At 53.4% G+C, this 16,827-nt stretch overlaps 1 protein-coding gene across 2 annotated transcripts in view; it reads right to left on the bottom strand.

The window, feature by feature from the left end:
* The window catches only part of CBS (cystathionine-beta-synthase), a 30,975-nt gene that overhangs the window by 8,782 nt on the left and 5,366 nt on the right, over positions 1–16,827 (bottom strand). Inside the window, exons 3-12 of one of the 2 annotated variants that reach the window (XR_003792361.1) lie at positions 14,315–14,421; positions 12,258–12,392; positions 10,783–10,862; positions 10,569–10,703; positions 9,959–10,028; positions 8,611–8,702; positions 7,721–7,846; positions 6,968–7,052; positions 6,534–6,639; positions 6,002–6,341 (exon numbers count right to left, since the gene is read on the bottom strand). Coding sequence is in view for 1 of the 2 variants with exons in the window: in XM_029214668.1 (XP_029070501.1) it covers positions 6,534–6,639; positions 6,968–7,052; positions 7,721–7,846; positions 8,611–8,702; positions 9,959–10,028; positions 10,569–10,703; positions 10,783–10,862; positions 12,258–12,392; positions 14,315–14,421 (936 nt within the window). In the remaining variant the exon portion in view is untranslated. The remainder of the gene's footprint in view (positions 1–6,001; positions 6,342–6,533; positions 6,640–6,967; positions 7,053–7,720; positions 7,847–8,610; positions 8,703–9,958; positions 10,029–10,568; positions 10,704–10,782; positions 10,863–12,257; positions 12,393–14,314; positions 14,422–16,827) is intronic. The other variant, XM_029214668.1, reaches the window with a different exon arrangement.

The following is a 16,827-nucleotide window of genomic DNA, read 5'->3' as shown; positions in this document are numbered from 1 at the left end:
ACACTAAGACACAGCTCCACCCAACGGCCAGCAAGCCCCAGTGCTGGACACCACATACCAAACAACTAGCAACACAGGAACACAACTGCACCCATTAGCAGAGAGGCTGCCTAAAATCATAAGTTAACAGACACCCCGAAACACACCACCAGAGGCAGTCCTGCCCACCAGAAAGACAAGATCCAGCCTCATCCACCAGAACACAGGCACCAGTCCCCTCCACCAGGAAGCCTACATGACCCACTGAACCAACCTTTACCCACTGGGGGCAGACACCAAAAACAACGGGAACTACAAACCTGCAGCCTGTGAAAAGGAGACCCCCAAACACAGTAAGTTAAGCAAGATGAGAAGACAGAGAAACACACAGCAGATGAAGGAGCAGGTAAAAACCCACCAGACCTAACAAATGAAGAGGAAATAGGCAGTCTACCTGAAAAAGAATTCAGAATAATGATAGTAAAGATGATCCAAAATCTTGGAAATAGAATGGAGAAAATACAAGAAATGATTAATAAGGACCTAGAAGAACTAAAGAGCAAACAATGATAAACAACACAATAAATGAAATTAAAAATTCTCTAGAAGTAATCCATAACTGAATAACAGAATAACAGAATAACTGAGGCAGAAGAACGGATAAGTGACCTGGAAGATAAAATAGTGGAAATAACTACTGCAGAGCAGAATAAAGAAAAAAGAATGGGGCTTCCCTGGTGGCGCAGTGGTTGAGAGTTCGCCTGCCGATGCAGGGGACATGGGTTCGTGCCCCGGTCTGGGAGGAGCCCACATGCCGCGGAGTGGCTGGGCCCGTGGGCCATGGCCGCTGGGCCTGCGTGTCCGGAGCCTCTGCTCTGCAACAGGAGGGGCTGTGGTGGTGAGAGGCCCATGTACCACAAAAAAATAAAAAATAAAAAAAAATAATAATGAAAAGAATGGAGGACAGCCTCAGAGACTTCTGAGAAAACATTAAACGTGCCAACGTTCGAATTATAGGGATCCCAGAAGAAGAAGAGAAAAAGAAAGGGACTGAGAAAACATTTCAAGAGATTACAGTTGAAAACTTCCTTAATATGGGGAAGGAAATAGTCAATCAAGTCCAGGAAGTGCAGAGAGTCCAATACAGGATAAATCCAAGGAGAAACATGCCAAGACACATATGAATCAAACTGTCAAAAATTAAATACAAAGAAAAAATATTGAAAGCAGCAAGGGAAAAGTAACAAATAACATACAAGGGAACCCCCTAAGGTTAACAGCTGATCTTTCAGCAGAAACTCTGCAAGCCAGAAGGGAGTGGCAGGACATATTTAAAGTGATGAAAGGGAAAAAAACCTACAACCAAGATTACTCTACCCAGCAAGGAACTCATTCAGATTCGACAGAGACATTAAAACCTTTACAGACAAGCAAAAGCTAAGAGAATTCAGCACCACAAAACCAGCTTTACAACAAATGGTAAAGGGGCTTCTTTAGGCAGGAAACACAAGAGAAGGAAAAGACCTACAATAACAAACCCAAAACAAATAAGAAAATGGTAATAGGAACATACATATAAATAACTACCTTAAATGTAAATGGATTAAATGCTCCAACCAAAAGACACAGACTGGCTGAATGGATACAAAAACAAGACCCGTATATAGGCTGTCTACAAGAGACCCACTTCAGACCCAGGGACACATACAGACTGAAAGTGAGGGGATGGAAAAAGATATTCCATGCAAATGGAAATCAAAAGACAGCTGGAGTAGCAATTCTCATATCAGATAAAATAGACTTTAAACTAAAGACTATTACAAGAGACAAAGAAGGACACTACATAATGATCAAGGGATCAATCCAAGAAGAAGATGTAACAATTGTAAATATTTATGCACCCAACACAGGAGCACCTCAATATATAAGGCAAATGCTAACAGCCATAAAAGGGGAAATTGACAGTAACACAATCATAGTAGGGGACTTAACACCCTACTTTCACCAATGGACAGATCATCCAAAATGAAAATAAGTAAGGAAACACAAGCTTTAAATGATACATTAAACAAGATGGGCTTAGTTGATATTTATAGGTCATTCCATCCAAAAACAACAGAGTAGTCTTTCTTCTCAAGTGTTCATGGAACATTCTCCAGGATAGATCATATCTTGGGTCACAAATCAAGCCGTGGTAAATTTAAGAAAATTGAAATCGTATCGAGTATCTTTTCTGACCACAACACTATGAGACTAGATATCAATTACAGGAAAAAATCTGCAAAAAATACAAACACATGGAGGCTAAACAATATACCACTAAATAACCAAGAGATCACTGAAGAAATCAAAGAGGAAAGCAAAAAATACCTAGAAACAAATGACAATGACAACACGATGACACAAAACCTACGGGATGCAGCAAAAGCAGTTCTAAGAGGGAAGTTTATAGCAATACAATCCTACCTCAAGAAACAAGAAACATCTCAAATAAACAACCTAACCTTACACCAAAAGTAATTAGAGAAAGAAGAACAAAAACACCCCAAAGTTAGCAGAAGGAAAGAAATCATAAAGATCAGATCAGAAATAAATGAAAAGGAAATGAAGGAAACAATAGCAAAGATCAATAAAACTAAAAGTTGGTTATTTGAGAAGATAAACAAAATTGATAAACCATTAGCCAGACTCATCAAGAAAAAAGGGAGAAGACTCAAACCAACAGAATAAAAAATGAAAAAGAAGTAACAACTGACACTGCAGAAATACAAAGGATCATGAGAGATTACTACAAGCAACTATATGCCAATAAAATGGACAACCTGGAAGAAATGGACAAATTCTTAGAAAAGCACAACCTTCCGAGACTGAACCAGGAAGAAATAGAAAATATAAACAGACCAATCACAAGCACTGAAATTGAAACTGTGATTAAAAACCTTCCAACAAACAAAAGCCCAGGACCAGATGGCTTCATAGGCAAATTCTATCAAACACTTAGAAAAGAGCTAACACCTATCCTTCTCAAACTCTTCCAAAATATAGCAGAGGGAGGAACACTCCCAAACTCATTCTACGAGGCCACCATCACCCTGATACCAAAACCAGGCAAAGATGTCACAAAGAAAGAAAACTACAGGCCAATATCACTGATGAACATAGACGCAAAAATCCTCAACAAAATACTAGCAAACAGAATCCAACAGCACATTAAAAGGATCATACACCATGATTAAGTGGGGTTTATCCCAGGGATGCAAGGATTCTTCAATATACGCAAATCAAACCATGTGATATACCATATTAACAAATTGAAGGATAAAAACCATATGAAAATCTCAATAGATGCAGAAAAAGCTTTCGACAAAATTCAACACCCATATATGATAAAAACTCTCCAGAAAGTAGGCACAGAGGGAACTTACCTCAACATAATGAAGGCCATATATGACAAACCCACAGCCAACATCATCCTCAATGGTGAAAAACTGAAACCATTTCCACTAAGATCAGGAAGAAGACAAGGTTGCCCCACCTTCACTACTATTATTCAACATAGTTTTGGAAGTTTTAGCCACAGCAATCAGAGACGAAAAAGAAAGAAAAGGAATCCAAATCAGAAAAGAGGAAGTAAAACTGTCACTGTTTACAGATGACATGATACTATACATAGGGAATCCTAAAGATGCTACCAGAAAACTACTAGCGCTAATCAATGAATCTGGTAAAGTAGCAGGATACAAAATTAATGCACAGAAATCTCTTGCATTCCTATACACTAATGATGAAAAATCTGAAAGAGAAACTAAGGAAACACTCCCGTTTACCATTGCAACAAAAAGAATAAAATACCTAGGAATAAACCTATCTAAGGAGACAAAAGACCTGTATGCAGAAAACTATAAGCCACTGATGAAAGAAATTAAAGATAAAACAGATGGGGAGATATACCATATTCTTGGATTGAAAGAATGAACACTGTGAAAATGACTTTACTACCCAAAGCAATCTACAGATTCAGTGAAATCCCTATCAAACTACCAATGGCATTTTTCACAGAACTAGAACAAAAAATTTCACAATTTGTATGGAAACACAAAAGACCCTGAATAGCCAAAGCAATCTGGAGAAAGAAAAACGGAGCTGGAGGAATCAGGCTCCCTGATTTCAGACTATACTACAAAGCTACAGTAATCAAGACAGTATGGTACTGGCACAAAAACAGAAATACAGATCAATGGAACAGGACAGAAAGCCCAGAGATAAACCCACGCACACATGGTCACCTTATCCTTGATAAAGGAGGCAAGAATATACAATGGAGAAAAGACAGCCTCTTCAATAAAGTCGTGCCGGGAAAACTGGACAGGTACATGGAAAAGAATGAAGTTAGAACACTCCCTAACACCATACACAGAAATAAACTCAAAATGGATTAAAGCCTAAATGTAAGGCAAGACACTATAAAACTCTTAGAGGAAAACACAGGCAGAACACTCAATGATATAAGTCACAGCAAGATCCTTTTTGACCCACCTCTTAGACAAATGGAAATAAAAACAAAAACAAACAAATGGGACCTAATGAAACTTCAAAGCTTTTGCACAGCAAAGGAAACCATAAACAAGACCAAAAGACAACCCTCAGAATGAGAGACAATGTTTGCAAACTAAGCAACTGACAAAGGATTAATCTCCAAAATATACAAGCAGCTCATGCAGCTCAATATCAAAGAAACAAACAACCCAAACCAAAAATGGGCAGAAGACCTAAACAGACATTTCTCCAAAGATACACAGATTGCCAACAAACATATGAAAGGAGGCTCAACATCACTAACCATCAGAGAAGTGCAAATCAGAACTACAATTAAATATCACCTCACACTGGTCAGAATGGCCATCATCAAAAAATCTACAAACAATAAATGCTGGAGAGGGTGTGGAGAAAAGGGAACCCTCTTGCACTGTTGGTGGGAATGTGGGCTAAATTGATACAGCCACCATGGAGAACAGTATGGAGGTTCCTTAAAAAACTAAAAATAGAACTGCCATATGACCCAGCAATCCCACTACCGGGCATATACCCTGAGAAAACCATAATTCAAAGAGTCATGTACCACAATGTTCACTGCAGCTCTATTTACAATAGTCAGGACATGGTAAGTGTCCACTGACAGATGAATGGATAAAGAAGATGTGGCACATATATACAATGGAATATTACTCAGCCATAAAAAGAAACGAAATTGAGTTAGTTTTAGTGAGGTGGAAGGACTTAGAGTCTGTCATACAGAGTGAAGTAAGTCAGAAAAAGAAACAAATACCGTGTGCTAACATACATATGGAATCTAAAAAAAAAAAAAAAAAAGTTTCTGAAGACCTAGGGGCAGGACAGGAATAAAGACGCAGACGTACAGGATGCACTTGAGGATACGGGGAGGGGGAAGGGTAAGCTGGGACGAAGTGAGAGAGTGGCATGGACATATATACACTACCAAACGTAAGGTAGATAGCTAGTGGGAAGCAGCCGTATAGCACAGGGAGATCAGCTCGGTGCTATGTGACCACCTAGAGGGGTGGGATAGGGAGGGTGGGAGGGAGGGAGACGCAAGAGGGAGGAGATATGGGAACATATGTATATGTATAACTGATTCACTTTGTTGTGAAGCAGAAACTAACACACCATTGTAAAGCAATTATACTCCGATAAAGATGTTAAAAAAAAAAAAAAGGCAGACGAGGACCAAGAAAGTGGGGAGCAGGGAGGACCCACAGCCCCCCAGCCTAGGCGTGTGTGCCCGAGACATGATCATTCAGTCACACTCTCGCCATTTCTCTCCCACACACACAGTCAGGAGTGCGCACGCACAGCAGGCCGGCCCAGCACACGGGGAGATGGCCGTTCTCACGCACCGTGCGGTGTGAGCGGACGGCCATGCTCAGGACAACCTGGCAGTGGACACCCAGACATGCCTCACCCCCTGCTGGAATGGGCGCCCACCAGGGGCAGCGGAGCTCACCCGAGGTATGTAACCTGCCACTCCTGGGCCAGGGAGGAAGCCCACGGGTCCGTGGGGGAGGTCTCTAGCCCCCTGTGCCCTTGTTCCCGCACAGCAACCCTGGCTCTTTCAGCCGGTGGCCCCAGACGGGCGCCATCGGCCCAGAGGACAGGAACTGGAAGTAGGAGGATGCAAGCTGCCACCTGGGCAGGTGTGCAGATACTCAGCACCATCGGACTCGAAGGGGCCTCGGAGGCCAGCAGGCAGGCATCGCACAGCCCGTCCCCGGGGCTGCCGAGCCCAGCCTGGGTCTCGCCAGGTTGGGGCTGCAGTGTGAGCGTAGCAGCAGAGCCGGTGCTCCCTGCAGCGGGGGTTGCGGAGGCGTTCTTAGGGCGGCTGCGTCCTCCTCCGCGTCCCCCGCGGCCTCACAGACCCCCATGCCCCCTCCCTCCTGCTGCCGCGTCTCGGGGAGGCCTGGCGGGCAGCAGGGCCGGCACAGGCGCCTGGGGGGCGGAGTGCGGGCAGCCGAGGGGCCGGAGGGACTGCTCCTTACATGTAGTTCCGCACAGAGTCCGGCAGGATCACCACGCAGCGCTGCTCCTCCCTGAGCTCCTGGGCGGCCTTCACGGCCACCGACATGGCACTGCCGGCACTGCCGCCTGCCGGGAGGGTCGGGGTCAGACCCGCCGGGGGCGGGGGCGTGCGATGCGCGCGTGCGTACCAGTGCGTGTGCACGCCCCAACATGCTCTGGAGGGGTCCTCGGTGGAGGGACCGGGCTCGGGGTGCTGGGAGGACCCCCGATTCTCACTGTCCACCCACATTCTCCTCGTTACCACCGACTGTCACGACCAAACCCTCCTCACACAGAACCTCCAAGCCCTGCAGCAGATGGCGTGCAGGTGGGCCGGGCAGCCCCAGAGCGGAGGGTGTCCTTCCGGCGCTGGCCCAGCAGCTGGCAGAGGCCGAGCGCCCGGCGCCCCACTCACCGCACAGCAGCCCCTCCTGCGCGATCAGCATGCGCGCGAAGGCGAAGGCATCCTCGTCGTTGCTCTTGAACCACGTGTCCACCACCTGGGGGGCCGAGGGCAGGCGGTCAGGCCGGGCAGCGCCGGGCGCTGGGCAGCGGGGGTGTGGTGGGCGTGGGCACCACCGCCCAGGTTGCAACCTCACAGAGGACCTCGGTCCAGGAGGTCGTGACCCTCCAGGGATGCGGCCCAGCCCCTTGTCTGGGATCCAGGACTCGCATCTGCAGACCTAGGTCGCGCCCCACCCCCTCCCCCCGGGTCCAGCGCACCGTGCACGTGGCCAGTAAAACCGCCCAGCAGCCCCGCTGAGGGCCACACTTCTAGTCTAGGTCTCTGACCGAAGCATCCTTTAGGGTCCTTAAAAGGAGCCTTCTCTGGGGTCCTTAGCTCTCCCACGTCGGCCTGCTTCCCCGCTCCAGCCACCCGGCTCCCTCCCCCTGCCGGGGTGGTCTGTACCACCCGCCACCCCCCAAGGGCCTCTGTGTCTGCCCAACAGGGCCGTGGTACACGCTCGTCAGGTAAAGTACCGCGAGTCACCACGTCATGACCCCCGAGACTGCTGCCCCATGCAGCGCGGAGCTCGCGTCTCTGTCCCCGCTCAGCCAGGCGTCCCGCCACACACCCCCCCCCCCCCCCACCCCCCCCCCCCCCCCCGTGCCCAGCCAGGCAAGGCTGTGGCCTGAGGGCTGGGCTTGTCACTGCCGCCCCGCCTACCGTCCTGTCCAGCACGGTGGGGATGAAGTCGTAGCCGATCCCTTCCACCTCGTAGGCCGTCTGCTCCGTCTGGTTCAGCTCCTCGGGCTCTGCGAGGATGGAGCCTTCGGGGTCCACCCCGATGATCTGCAGAGTGGGCAGCCTTAGGGCTCAAGTCTCACCTGGACGCACCCGGCTGTCATCCGGGCGCGGGCCCTGTTCCCGGACCTCGGGCACGAGGCTCGAAACCCACTAACCCAGGCCCGGGCGCTGGGAGATCGCAAGGTAAATAAATGTCCAGCTCAGGGCACTCAAGGGGCAGCACGAGGCTGGGGGAAGTGGCGTCCTGGAAAGCTCCTCCTGCGCGGGGTGCCCAAGGACAGCCCCAAGAGATGCCCCGGAACAATGGGAGCCTGGGGCGAGGGGGGTGCTAGGACTGACCTCTCCTGGACGGCGGAGAAATGGGCAGAGAGGAAGGGTGCGATCGGCACCTCCAGTGGGGGTCTCTCTGAGCCCCTCCCCAGGCTCAGGTGCCCCTCCCTACTCTCAGAGCCCCGGTGGGGCAGCGGTAGGACCTGAACCTGAGAGCTCTCGGCTTCTGGAATGACCCTTGGAGGCCACCCAAATGGACTCTCCCACCCCCAGCTCATCTGGGCGTCCAGGTCGCTGGGTCCTTTATCCCCCGGGCAGGCACAGGTACAACCCCCCCATATAAGATGCAAGGCCGTCTACGCAGAAGTGTCAGAAATGGGAACTTCCGGCTCTAGAGCAGAGGCCACTCTGTGGGCCCAAGGCCAAGGAGCCCAACAGTTAAGCCTCCAGCTGCAGTTCAGGCCGCAGGTGGGAAACGTGCACACGTCCAGGCCCACATCTCCTGGGCGGGGTAGGGTGGCGCCCTCGCAGCCCCTCACCTTGCATCCAGGGCACTTCTCCTTCAGCTTCCTGGCGATGCCCGTGATGGTGCCCCCCGTGCCCGCCGACGCCACCAGCATGTCCAGCCTCCCTGACAGGGGAGAAGGCATGTCAGGGAGAACATCCTCAGGCAGGAGCGGCCGACCCCCACTCTTTTTTTTAAAAAATCATCTTTATTGGAGTATAATTGCTTTACAATGGTGTGTTAGTTTCTGCTCAGCCCTCCACTCTTAATAAGAAGCAAGAAGGTCTTCAACCACAACGAAGGCAAGTTATCAAAAAGGGCAAAAGCAAATCTATTCTCAAATTTAAAGCCTCTCATCGCAGTCCTCCATCTTTGAGACACAGTCACGGTAACAGAGCCCCAGGGAGCCCCATTTAAGGCTAAACGCATCCAGTCCCTGAAATCCCTATTTGTCGTGAATCGTGAACGAGGTGACTTCCTGCAGGAGGTGGGCCCCAGGTGGCTGAGGGCTGAGCCCAGGGAGGCTCTTCACACTTCCTTAAGCTGTTTGGTTCAGACGACGTGGATAAGTGAACTGAATTATCAAAGGGACCAGAATAAACCGCGCAGCTTGGCTCAGACGTTGTCTGGGCTCTCTCAGTGCCCGGTGGCCAGCTCAGGCACCTGCAGACAACTCAGCGTGGGCACCCGTGCTGAGGCAGAAAGGCTGTTTTTACCGAATGAGAGGATTCTCACACATAAGACCTGGGTGAGCAAATGCCTGGACTTTGCTGCCTGGCTCCTGGGCACGGAATGAGGGCACTTAAGCCAACGCTAGGCACCAAACAGGAAGCCAGGGGTGCCAAGCCCCTGGCAACTCTTCCCGAAGGCCTCTTAGGGAAACAGCCCGTCAGAAAACATCGCAACCCCCTCGGCCTTGGCACCAACTGTGCGGAGAGGTTCCAAGCGGCCTCACGTCTGTACAGAGTAAGCTAATCGCAGATATCACCACCCCAGTTCTGCAGATGAGAAAACCCCAATGCTGAATTCAGCGCCCAGGCTGGGACTTGAGGCCAAGTGCCGTTCAGCAACGTGAAGCCCCAGCTGTGAGCCCAGAACCAGCGTGGGACACCCTTGTGCCCTGCACTCAAGAGCTCCTACAGGTCTGGAGGAAAGACTGCTAGGTAAACAAATACAACCACATGATATGTTTGGTGCTATAGGAGAGGCACGGGCCAAGTCCAAGAGGGAGGAAACCGCTCTAGAGAAATGTTCTAGAAAGCACTTCACGGAGAGGGGACATTTGAGCTGGGTTTTGAAGGATTAAAAGGAGTTTACGAAGGAGCGGGTAAGTGACTTGTACACTCCCAGTCAAGATGGACAGCAGGGTTAGAAGTATACACCGTCACACTGCTGCAGGATCTCCTCGGCCGTGATGTCGTAGTGAGCGAGAGGGTTGCTGGCATTGCGGTACTGCAAGAAAAGAGAGCAAAGGAGTCGTGCTGAAGTCGAGGCACAGAACCGGCAGCAGCCCCAGGGCACCAGGCAAACAGCTCAGTGCAAATCCAGAGAGGATGCCGGCAGCTCGGGGAACGGCCCGGGCACCTCAACAGACACCGAGCATGAAAACCAGCTCTCCACAAGATGCGATTTCTGAATTAACCCAGACGTGGAGTGAGTGACAAAGAAGAGCTTCCAGTCAAAAGGTCTGCATGTATTTTATGCCTGTAGAGAGCTTCCCGGGTCCTCTGCAAAGGGCGTTCCAGCGCACTGAGCTGAGCCCTCAAAGCCGGCACACAGACAGCACAGCCAAAGGCTTGGCCGACCCTGCCGGCCACACACTGGGCTGGGAGAGGCCAGTGACCGCGTCCCAGCGCGTCGGTCCCTCTGCAGCCTCTGCTCCTGCTGCAGATGTGACACCACCCCCAAGCCCCCGGCAGACATCCCCCAGGGAAGGCCCCACTTGGTCCCAAGCCTCTGGGCACACAGTCGCCCCCAGGGCCCGGCCCTCACCTGGTCCAGGATGTGAGAATTGGGGATCTCGTTCCTCAGCCTCCAGGCCACGCCCACATGTGACTCAGGGGAGTCGAATCTGGCATTGGTGGGTGTCCTCACGATCTCGGCCCCCAGGGCACGCAGGACGTCCACCTGCAGAGGTACATGGTGGCCTTCACCTCCCCACCGGGCCTTCAGCGCAGGGGCAGGGGCCGGGGAGATGCCCGCCTACCTTCTCAGTACTCATCTTCTCTGGCATCACGATGATGCAATGGTAGCCCTTCACCGCGGCAGCCAGGGCCAGCCCGATCCCTGGGGACAGCACATGCAGTGAGAGGGGGCCACGGTGCCCCCGAGACCCCGCTTCCAGCCCCAAAGGCCCAGGGGAGAGGGCGCTGCAAAAATACCCTACATCATCCCCTTCTGCCCTCAAATGAGGGGATAAGAGGAGAAGGTGGAGGCAGAGATAAAAAGGCAAGTGTGCCCAGAGAAAAAAGCAGGCTGCCCACCATGAACCCCAATTCCTCCAGCTCTTACTGGGCGCCTGGGAGGTGACAATAGCAGCAGACGTTGTAGAGCCCGCGTGTTCCCGTCCCCGGCCCCACCACGGGGCCGGGGCACAGGCCCGGGCCGGACGCCTCCTCCCTGGTTCCAAAGGGGTCAGGGCCGCTGCCCAGGGCTGAGGGGAGGGGTCACCCCAGTTAGTCTGAAGACAGAACACGGAGCCAGAGAGGAGGGTTCTGGAGCCTCAAGATCTCCTGGAGTTTGCCCCAGTCGGCTTCGGACCTGCTTGGGACCCACGACCCCTTTCTGGGTTTGGATGGGAATGTCTGTCCTGTGCCTGGCCTGCCACTGTGCTTTGGAAACACATAAATTGTCCGGTTTGAAGGTTCGCAGCCGGAGGGGAATTTTGCTTCAGGAGGAATCGAGCCTCAGGTCTCATCCACCTCTGATTTAGGTGATCCTTAGATGAGACTTAACGTCGGTGCTGGAATGGGTTCAGACTTTGGGGGGCTGTTGGGATGGGGGTGAATATACTTTGCATTCGAGAAGGACATGAATTCTGGGGGCCAGAGGGTGGAGTGTTATGGACTCAACTGTGTCCCTCCAAAATTCATCTGTTGAAGTCCTACCCTGCAACCCCCCCCCCCCCCCCCCCCCCCCCCCCCCCCCCCGCAGAATGTGACTGTAACTGGAGATGGGTCTTTGAAGAGGAGATTAAGGTTAAACGAGGTCATATGGGTGGGCCCTAACCCTGTATGTCTGGTGTCCTCATAAGAAGAGATCAGCACACAGACACACACAGAGGGACGCACGTGAGGACACAGGGAGAAGATGCCCAGGAGAGAGGCCTCAGGAGGAACCAGCCCTGCTGACACCTGATGTCAGTTGTCCAGCCTCCAGACTGCGAGATCATAAGTGTCTGTGGATTAAGCCGCCTAGGCTGTGGGATTTATTACCGCAGCCAGAGGAAACTAGGACAGATTTTTACTACAAGGTGTAGTTGCCCACATAACAGACTCCAACATCACCAATGCAGCTGGGACGGCAAGATATCAGAGAAAGCTGGGCTCAGCCACACACCTGCACACAGGGATCAGGTGCCGAGCAAAGTGCGTGGAGGGAAGGGAAGGGCCAGCCTGACAGACCAGCGCGTGCAGCCCTGGGTCACCCGGGCCGGGAGCTCTGGCCCGTGGCAGCGCCCACCTGTGTTCCCCGACGTCGGCTCGATGATGGTGTCCCCAGGCTTCAGGGTCCCCTCGCGCTCAGCATCCTCAATCATTCGCAGGCTGATGCGGTCCTTCACGCTCCCGCCCGCGTTGAAGAACTCACACTTGGCCACTGGAGCCAGAGACGCATCGTGAGAGAGGAAGAGGACCCCGACTGCTAAGGGGTGCCTGCCGTGCCGTCCCCTCCCCAGCACCCGATACGCCCAGGATGCAGGGACAAGCTTCAGTGGTCCTGAAAATCATCGCCTTTCCATTGTCACCTCCCACACCTGACGTGGGTGAGGGTGCTTGCCCACGGGAGCTTCTGCCACCTGCCCGTCCCACCCCCCATGGACCACGTGGCAACTCCAAGTGCATGAGACAGAGCAGCCTAAGGAGCCCCCCCAACTGGATGGATGGAGCAGAGCCACCCCCGTGACGCAGCACAGTCCCGAAGAGACTTGCTGGGTGTGCAGGGGGCGGCCGACTGGAGCCCAGGCTTAAATCAGGGCAGACAGCCCCGCCGTACCCAGCGGATCATGACAGACGACCTGATGTCCTGAAGCCACAGCTCGCCCGTCACACCCCCAGACCAGGACCCACACACCTTCCACACCCGCCATCTTCCCCACCTAGCAGATACGACGTCCTCTCCTGTGCCTAAGCCTCTGCTTCTGCTCTTCTTTCCTCGGGGGAGGACTCCCTCCCACCTCTCAAAAACATGCAGTGTTCGTAAAAGGGGGAGAGATGGCACCAAATGTGATTGAAGGACCAGGCTGGCCTGCAGCACCCACAAAACAAGCTCCTCCTGCTTTGTCCTGGTTTCTGAAATGCACAAGACCCAGAGAGGCCCCTGCCGGGACAGTGAAGGAGGGGCTCTTGAATGTCTGACCGCTGAGAAGCCCTGCACCCCAGACTCTTGTAGGTCACACACTTGAATTACTTGTTAGAAAATTCTAATGAGCCCATGGGAAAGCCAACAGAGACGCAGGGATTCAAGCTGATCAGCCGTGGGCAAGCCAAGTAACCAACCGGAGGCTCGGTTTTTCCATCTGTAAAATGGACACAGTAAAACCTACTTCAGGGGCTCCTGCCAAGTTGAAGTGCATGCAGCAGGCCCATGCCTACGGGGTACTAGTTACTGGTCTCTATTATCTGATGGAGGAGCACAGAGCAGACGATACCTCTCCTGGGTTGTTCTGATACACCCCCAGCAGCGCCTGGGAGTGTGTACTGCTTGTTGCTTATGAGAGAATTCTTCACCAGAGGCGTGCGCGGGAAGCCTCTGATGGTGATGCCTCTGGGGTGAATCGACCACGTGGCCTCGGTCCCTCCCCTAGGAGGTGTTGACCCCCAAGGACCCCCACGCTCTCCCCTCCCCAGCTTTCTCTGCCCCAGCAGCACCAGGCCTGGTCTGCCCCAGGGCCTCTGCACCTGTCACTTCCTCTGGGACAAGGCTGACATCTACCTGGGCTCCGAGCTGGGAGAACAGTGGAGGTGAAGAAAGCCCCCCCGCCCTCTTGTGTTCCTGGAAACAGCCTCCTGCAAAGAAGTCCCTTCTCCATAGGACTTGGATAAGACTCTCAGGTGATCCCCACGTGTACCAGACACAGCTCCCAAATCCCCACTCTGTGTCTCCTAAGTGAGACGCGAACTGTCTGTCTGAGCACCGGGGCAGCCAGTTCCTGCCCGGCTGATGGCTGGGACCCTCATCACAAAAACCGCCCCGGCTCTCAGGTCAGCCCACCCCACCCACGGCATGGCTGCCCCTCCCTACGAGAGTCCGAGACAGACCGGCGCCGCTCTGCTCCTGCAGTTGCCGGCTTAGAGCACCGCCTTCCCGGCTCGGGTTCTGCCCACATCTGCCCGGACACGCTTCCCTCCACAATCCAGGCCTCGGCTCACAGGCCACGGCCTCCCTTACACCGACTCCGGCGAGGGCTTGCTCACCCTCTCCCGACCTCACCTGACGTGGTCAAACACCCCTCCCGCAGGGTGGGAGGGGCCCACCCGCGCCCCCGGCCTGCGAGCCGCGCGCAGGAAGCCGGCACTCACGGAGCTCACACTTCAGGCCGAAGTTCCTCCCAATCTTGTTAATCCTCACCATCGGGGTATCCCCAATCTTCTTCAGGATGTCTGGCAGGATTTTGGGAGATTTCTCCCTAAAACAGAGGAGTCCACGATTACTCAGAAAAACAAAATGGTACCAGCCTTGGCAGGCCAGCACATTCTTTTAAATAAATCAAGAAGTAAAGCAAAGAATTGCCTTTCATGAGGACCTGGGTGGCAAGCACACAAATCCACATTTGCTAAAAGGTCACACACATATGCACGGGCAAGTACACCTCAAAACCTATGAAAACGAATGCAGTTTAGTGAACAGCTGCACCAATGTTTCCGGGGTTTGAAAACTCACTGTGGTAACAGATGGTATCAGTGGGCAGCTGGGCGAACGTCCCCACGACCTCTCTGTATGATTTTTGCAACTTCATTTGAGTGTTATTTCCAAATAAAAAAGTTAAAACAAACAAACACTGATTTCAAAACATCACGTCCTGGTCCACCTTTTTAGGTTTGTTTTTTTTTTGGCATATGGGATCAAACCCGCGCCCCCTGCATTGGAAGGCGGAGTCATAGCCACTGGACCACCAAGGAAGTCCCGATCTTTTTAGGTTTTTGATCTTCAGTTCACCTCCTCTCTCAGCACCTAACTCCTGGGATACCTCCCTTCCTTTTCTTCGATGAAAAAACTGGTGGGGACCCCTGGACAGAGACCCCCTCAGACGGTCTGGCCACCGGGCAGTGACAGTGACAGTGACTGCAAAGAGCCCACCCAGGCACCTGGCATCACTCAGAGTGTCTGGCACAGGTGGCAGGAAGCCTGATACTCAGACCAAAGAACAAAGGCCTCTGGCGGGTCATCTCTTGTCCTTGGGGCTAAGGTCAGGCGAATTCCCAGGTGGGCCTCCAGGCTCAGAACGGGATTCACTTCTCATGGACCAACTGTCCCCCTTCACATTCGAGTGACTGCCCCCCCCTCCCCAGTGGTTCTTCCAGCTGAGCAGCCGGTGACAGGTGACAGGAAGGTGTGGGACAGCTCAGCTGCTGCTCAGCTGTGCACGCTGTGATACCTGCATTTCCTGAGCGGCCCCCACGATGTTGCCTCCATCCTCATCCTCAAGGACCGACTATTCATCCCGGAATATGCAAAACTGACGTGAGTTCCAAGAAACTCAATTTCTCAGGTGCCATCCCCACGGCTCTCACGCTTGCGTGAGCCGCGGTCCCCACTGCAGGGACCCATTAACCATGTAGATTCCTCCCCGCTCCCAAGGTGGTGATCCACAGCTCCCCGGGAATGCCGCCTTCCGCCCCGGGGCCCACGCAGGCAGCAACACGGCCTGGCTGGAGCCCAGCTACGCCCTCCGAGGTGGCACGGACGCCCCGAGCGCCCCCAGAGGCAGGCTTGCCCAAGAGAGGTGCGGAAGTTGGGGTGAGGGGAGAGCCGGGGCGGGGGCAAAGGGCTCCTGACCCCAGACTTGGAGGGAGACCAGGCTCTAGGGGCGACCTCGGGGTTGACTTATTAACTAGTTAAAGCCAAGGCAGGAGGGGTAAACACCTGGGAAGGACTGGAGGGCGGCTGAGTCATCCACCCCCAGCAAAGGTTGTAGCGGCCTGAGAACCGGGAGGCCCAGCCCGCCCCTGCGGAGAACTCAGGGCTCCTGACTCAGCACCAGGCCCGGGGGTGGGGCAGAAAGTCACCTGGGAAGCTTGCCTGAGGTGATCGGGCCAGGCCTGGGGAGGGAATTTAACACCTTATCTCAGCTGCTTTCCCTGTGACAGCCCAGGAGGCTTCTGGGAGCAGAGCCCTACAGCCCCCTGGAATAACCTGAAACCCCCTCGCCTGGCAGGGCGCCTGGCTCTGCTTCCCCTCCGCAGCCCCTCCCCTCCCTCTGCTGCTCCCATACTGTTCCTCGTTCTAAGCCCACCCTACCTGGGAACCGTCTGGAACCCCTTCCCCAGATACCCACAGGGCTGGCACCTCCTGCCCATCCAGGTACCGGCTCTGAGGTCTCCCCAGGCCACCCGGCCACATCACCTGTCTCATCACCCCTGTGCTCTCACCACCGGGATCGCCTAGGCTGCCTCGTCCAGGGACCCGGGTCCAGCGTCCTGACAGCGGGTGAGCCCCAGAGCCTCAGGCCCGGGCCCAGCTCCTCATAACCTGAACTGGGACAAGCAGTTTCAGGATGGGACAGCAACCCCGCCAGGGCGTTTTAGGAGGGTCAGGCCACCACGTGAAGTGCAGGTGTGATGCTAGGTTGCAGCCTGGATAGGATGGTGTCCCAGCCACCCCAGGCCCAGTGAGAAGCTCACGGAGCCATTTCACCCCCTGCTTTGTTCTGGAAGCAGGGGCTCACGCCCTATGGCCGGCGGCCAACTTGGCCTCCTGAGCTCCCAGAATCGAGGTATGTTTAACGCTGGGAGCTTCTGGGTTTGTAAATGTTACTTCGGTCCATTGGCCCCAGTGAGGAGAGCACCCCTCCCCCTCCCCCTCCCCCTCCCCC

This window comes from Monodon monoceros, unplaced genomic scaffold (genome assembly GCF_005190385.1).
Source record: "Monodon monoceros isolate NGI ecotype Baffin Bay Population unplaced genomic scaffold, NGI_Narwhal_1 Super_Scaffold_11, whole genome shotgun sequence".
In the NCBI taxonomy this organism is placed as follows: domain Eukaryota; kingdom Metazoa; phylum Chordata; class Mammalia; order Artiodactyla; family Monodontidae; genus Monodon; species Monodon monoceros.
Note: the sequence above shows the minus strand (reverse complement) of the source record. Positions and strands in the feature narration are given on the sequence as shown.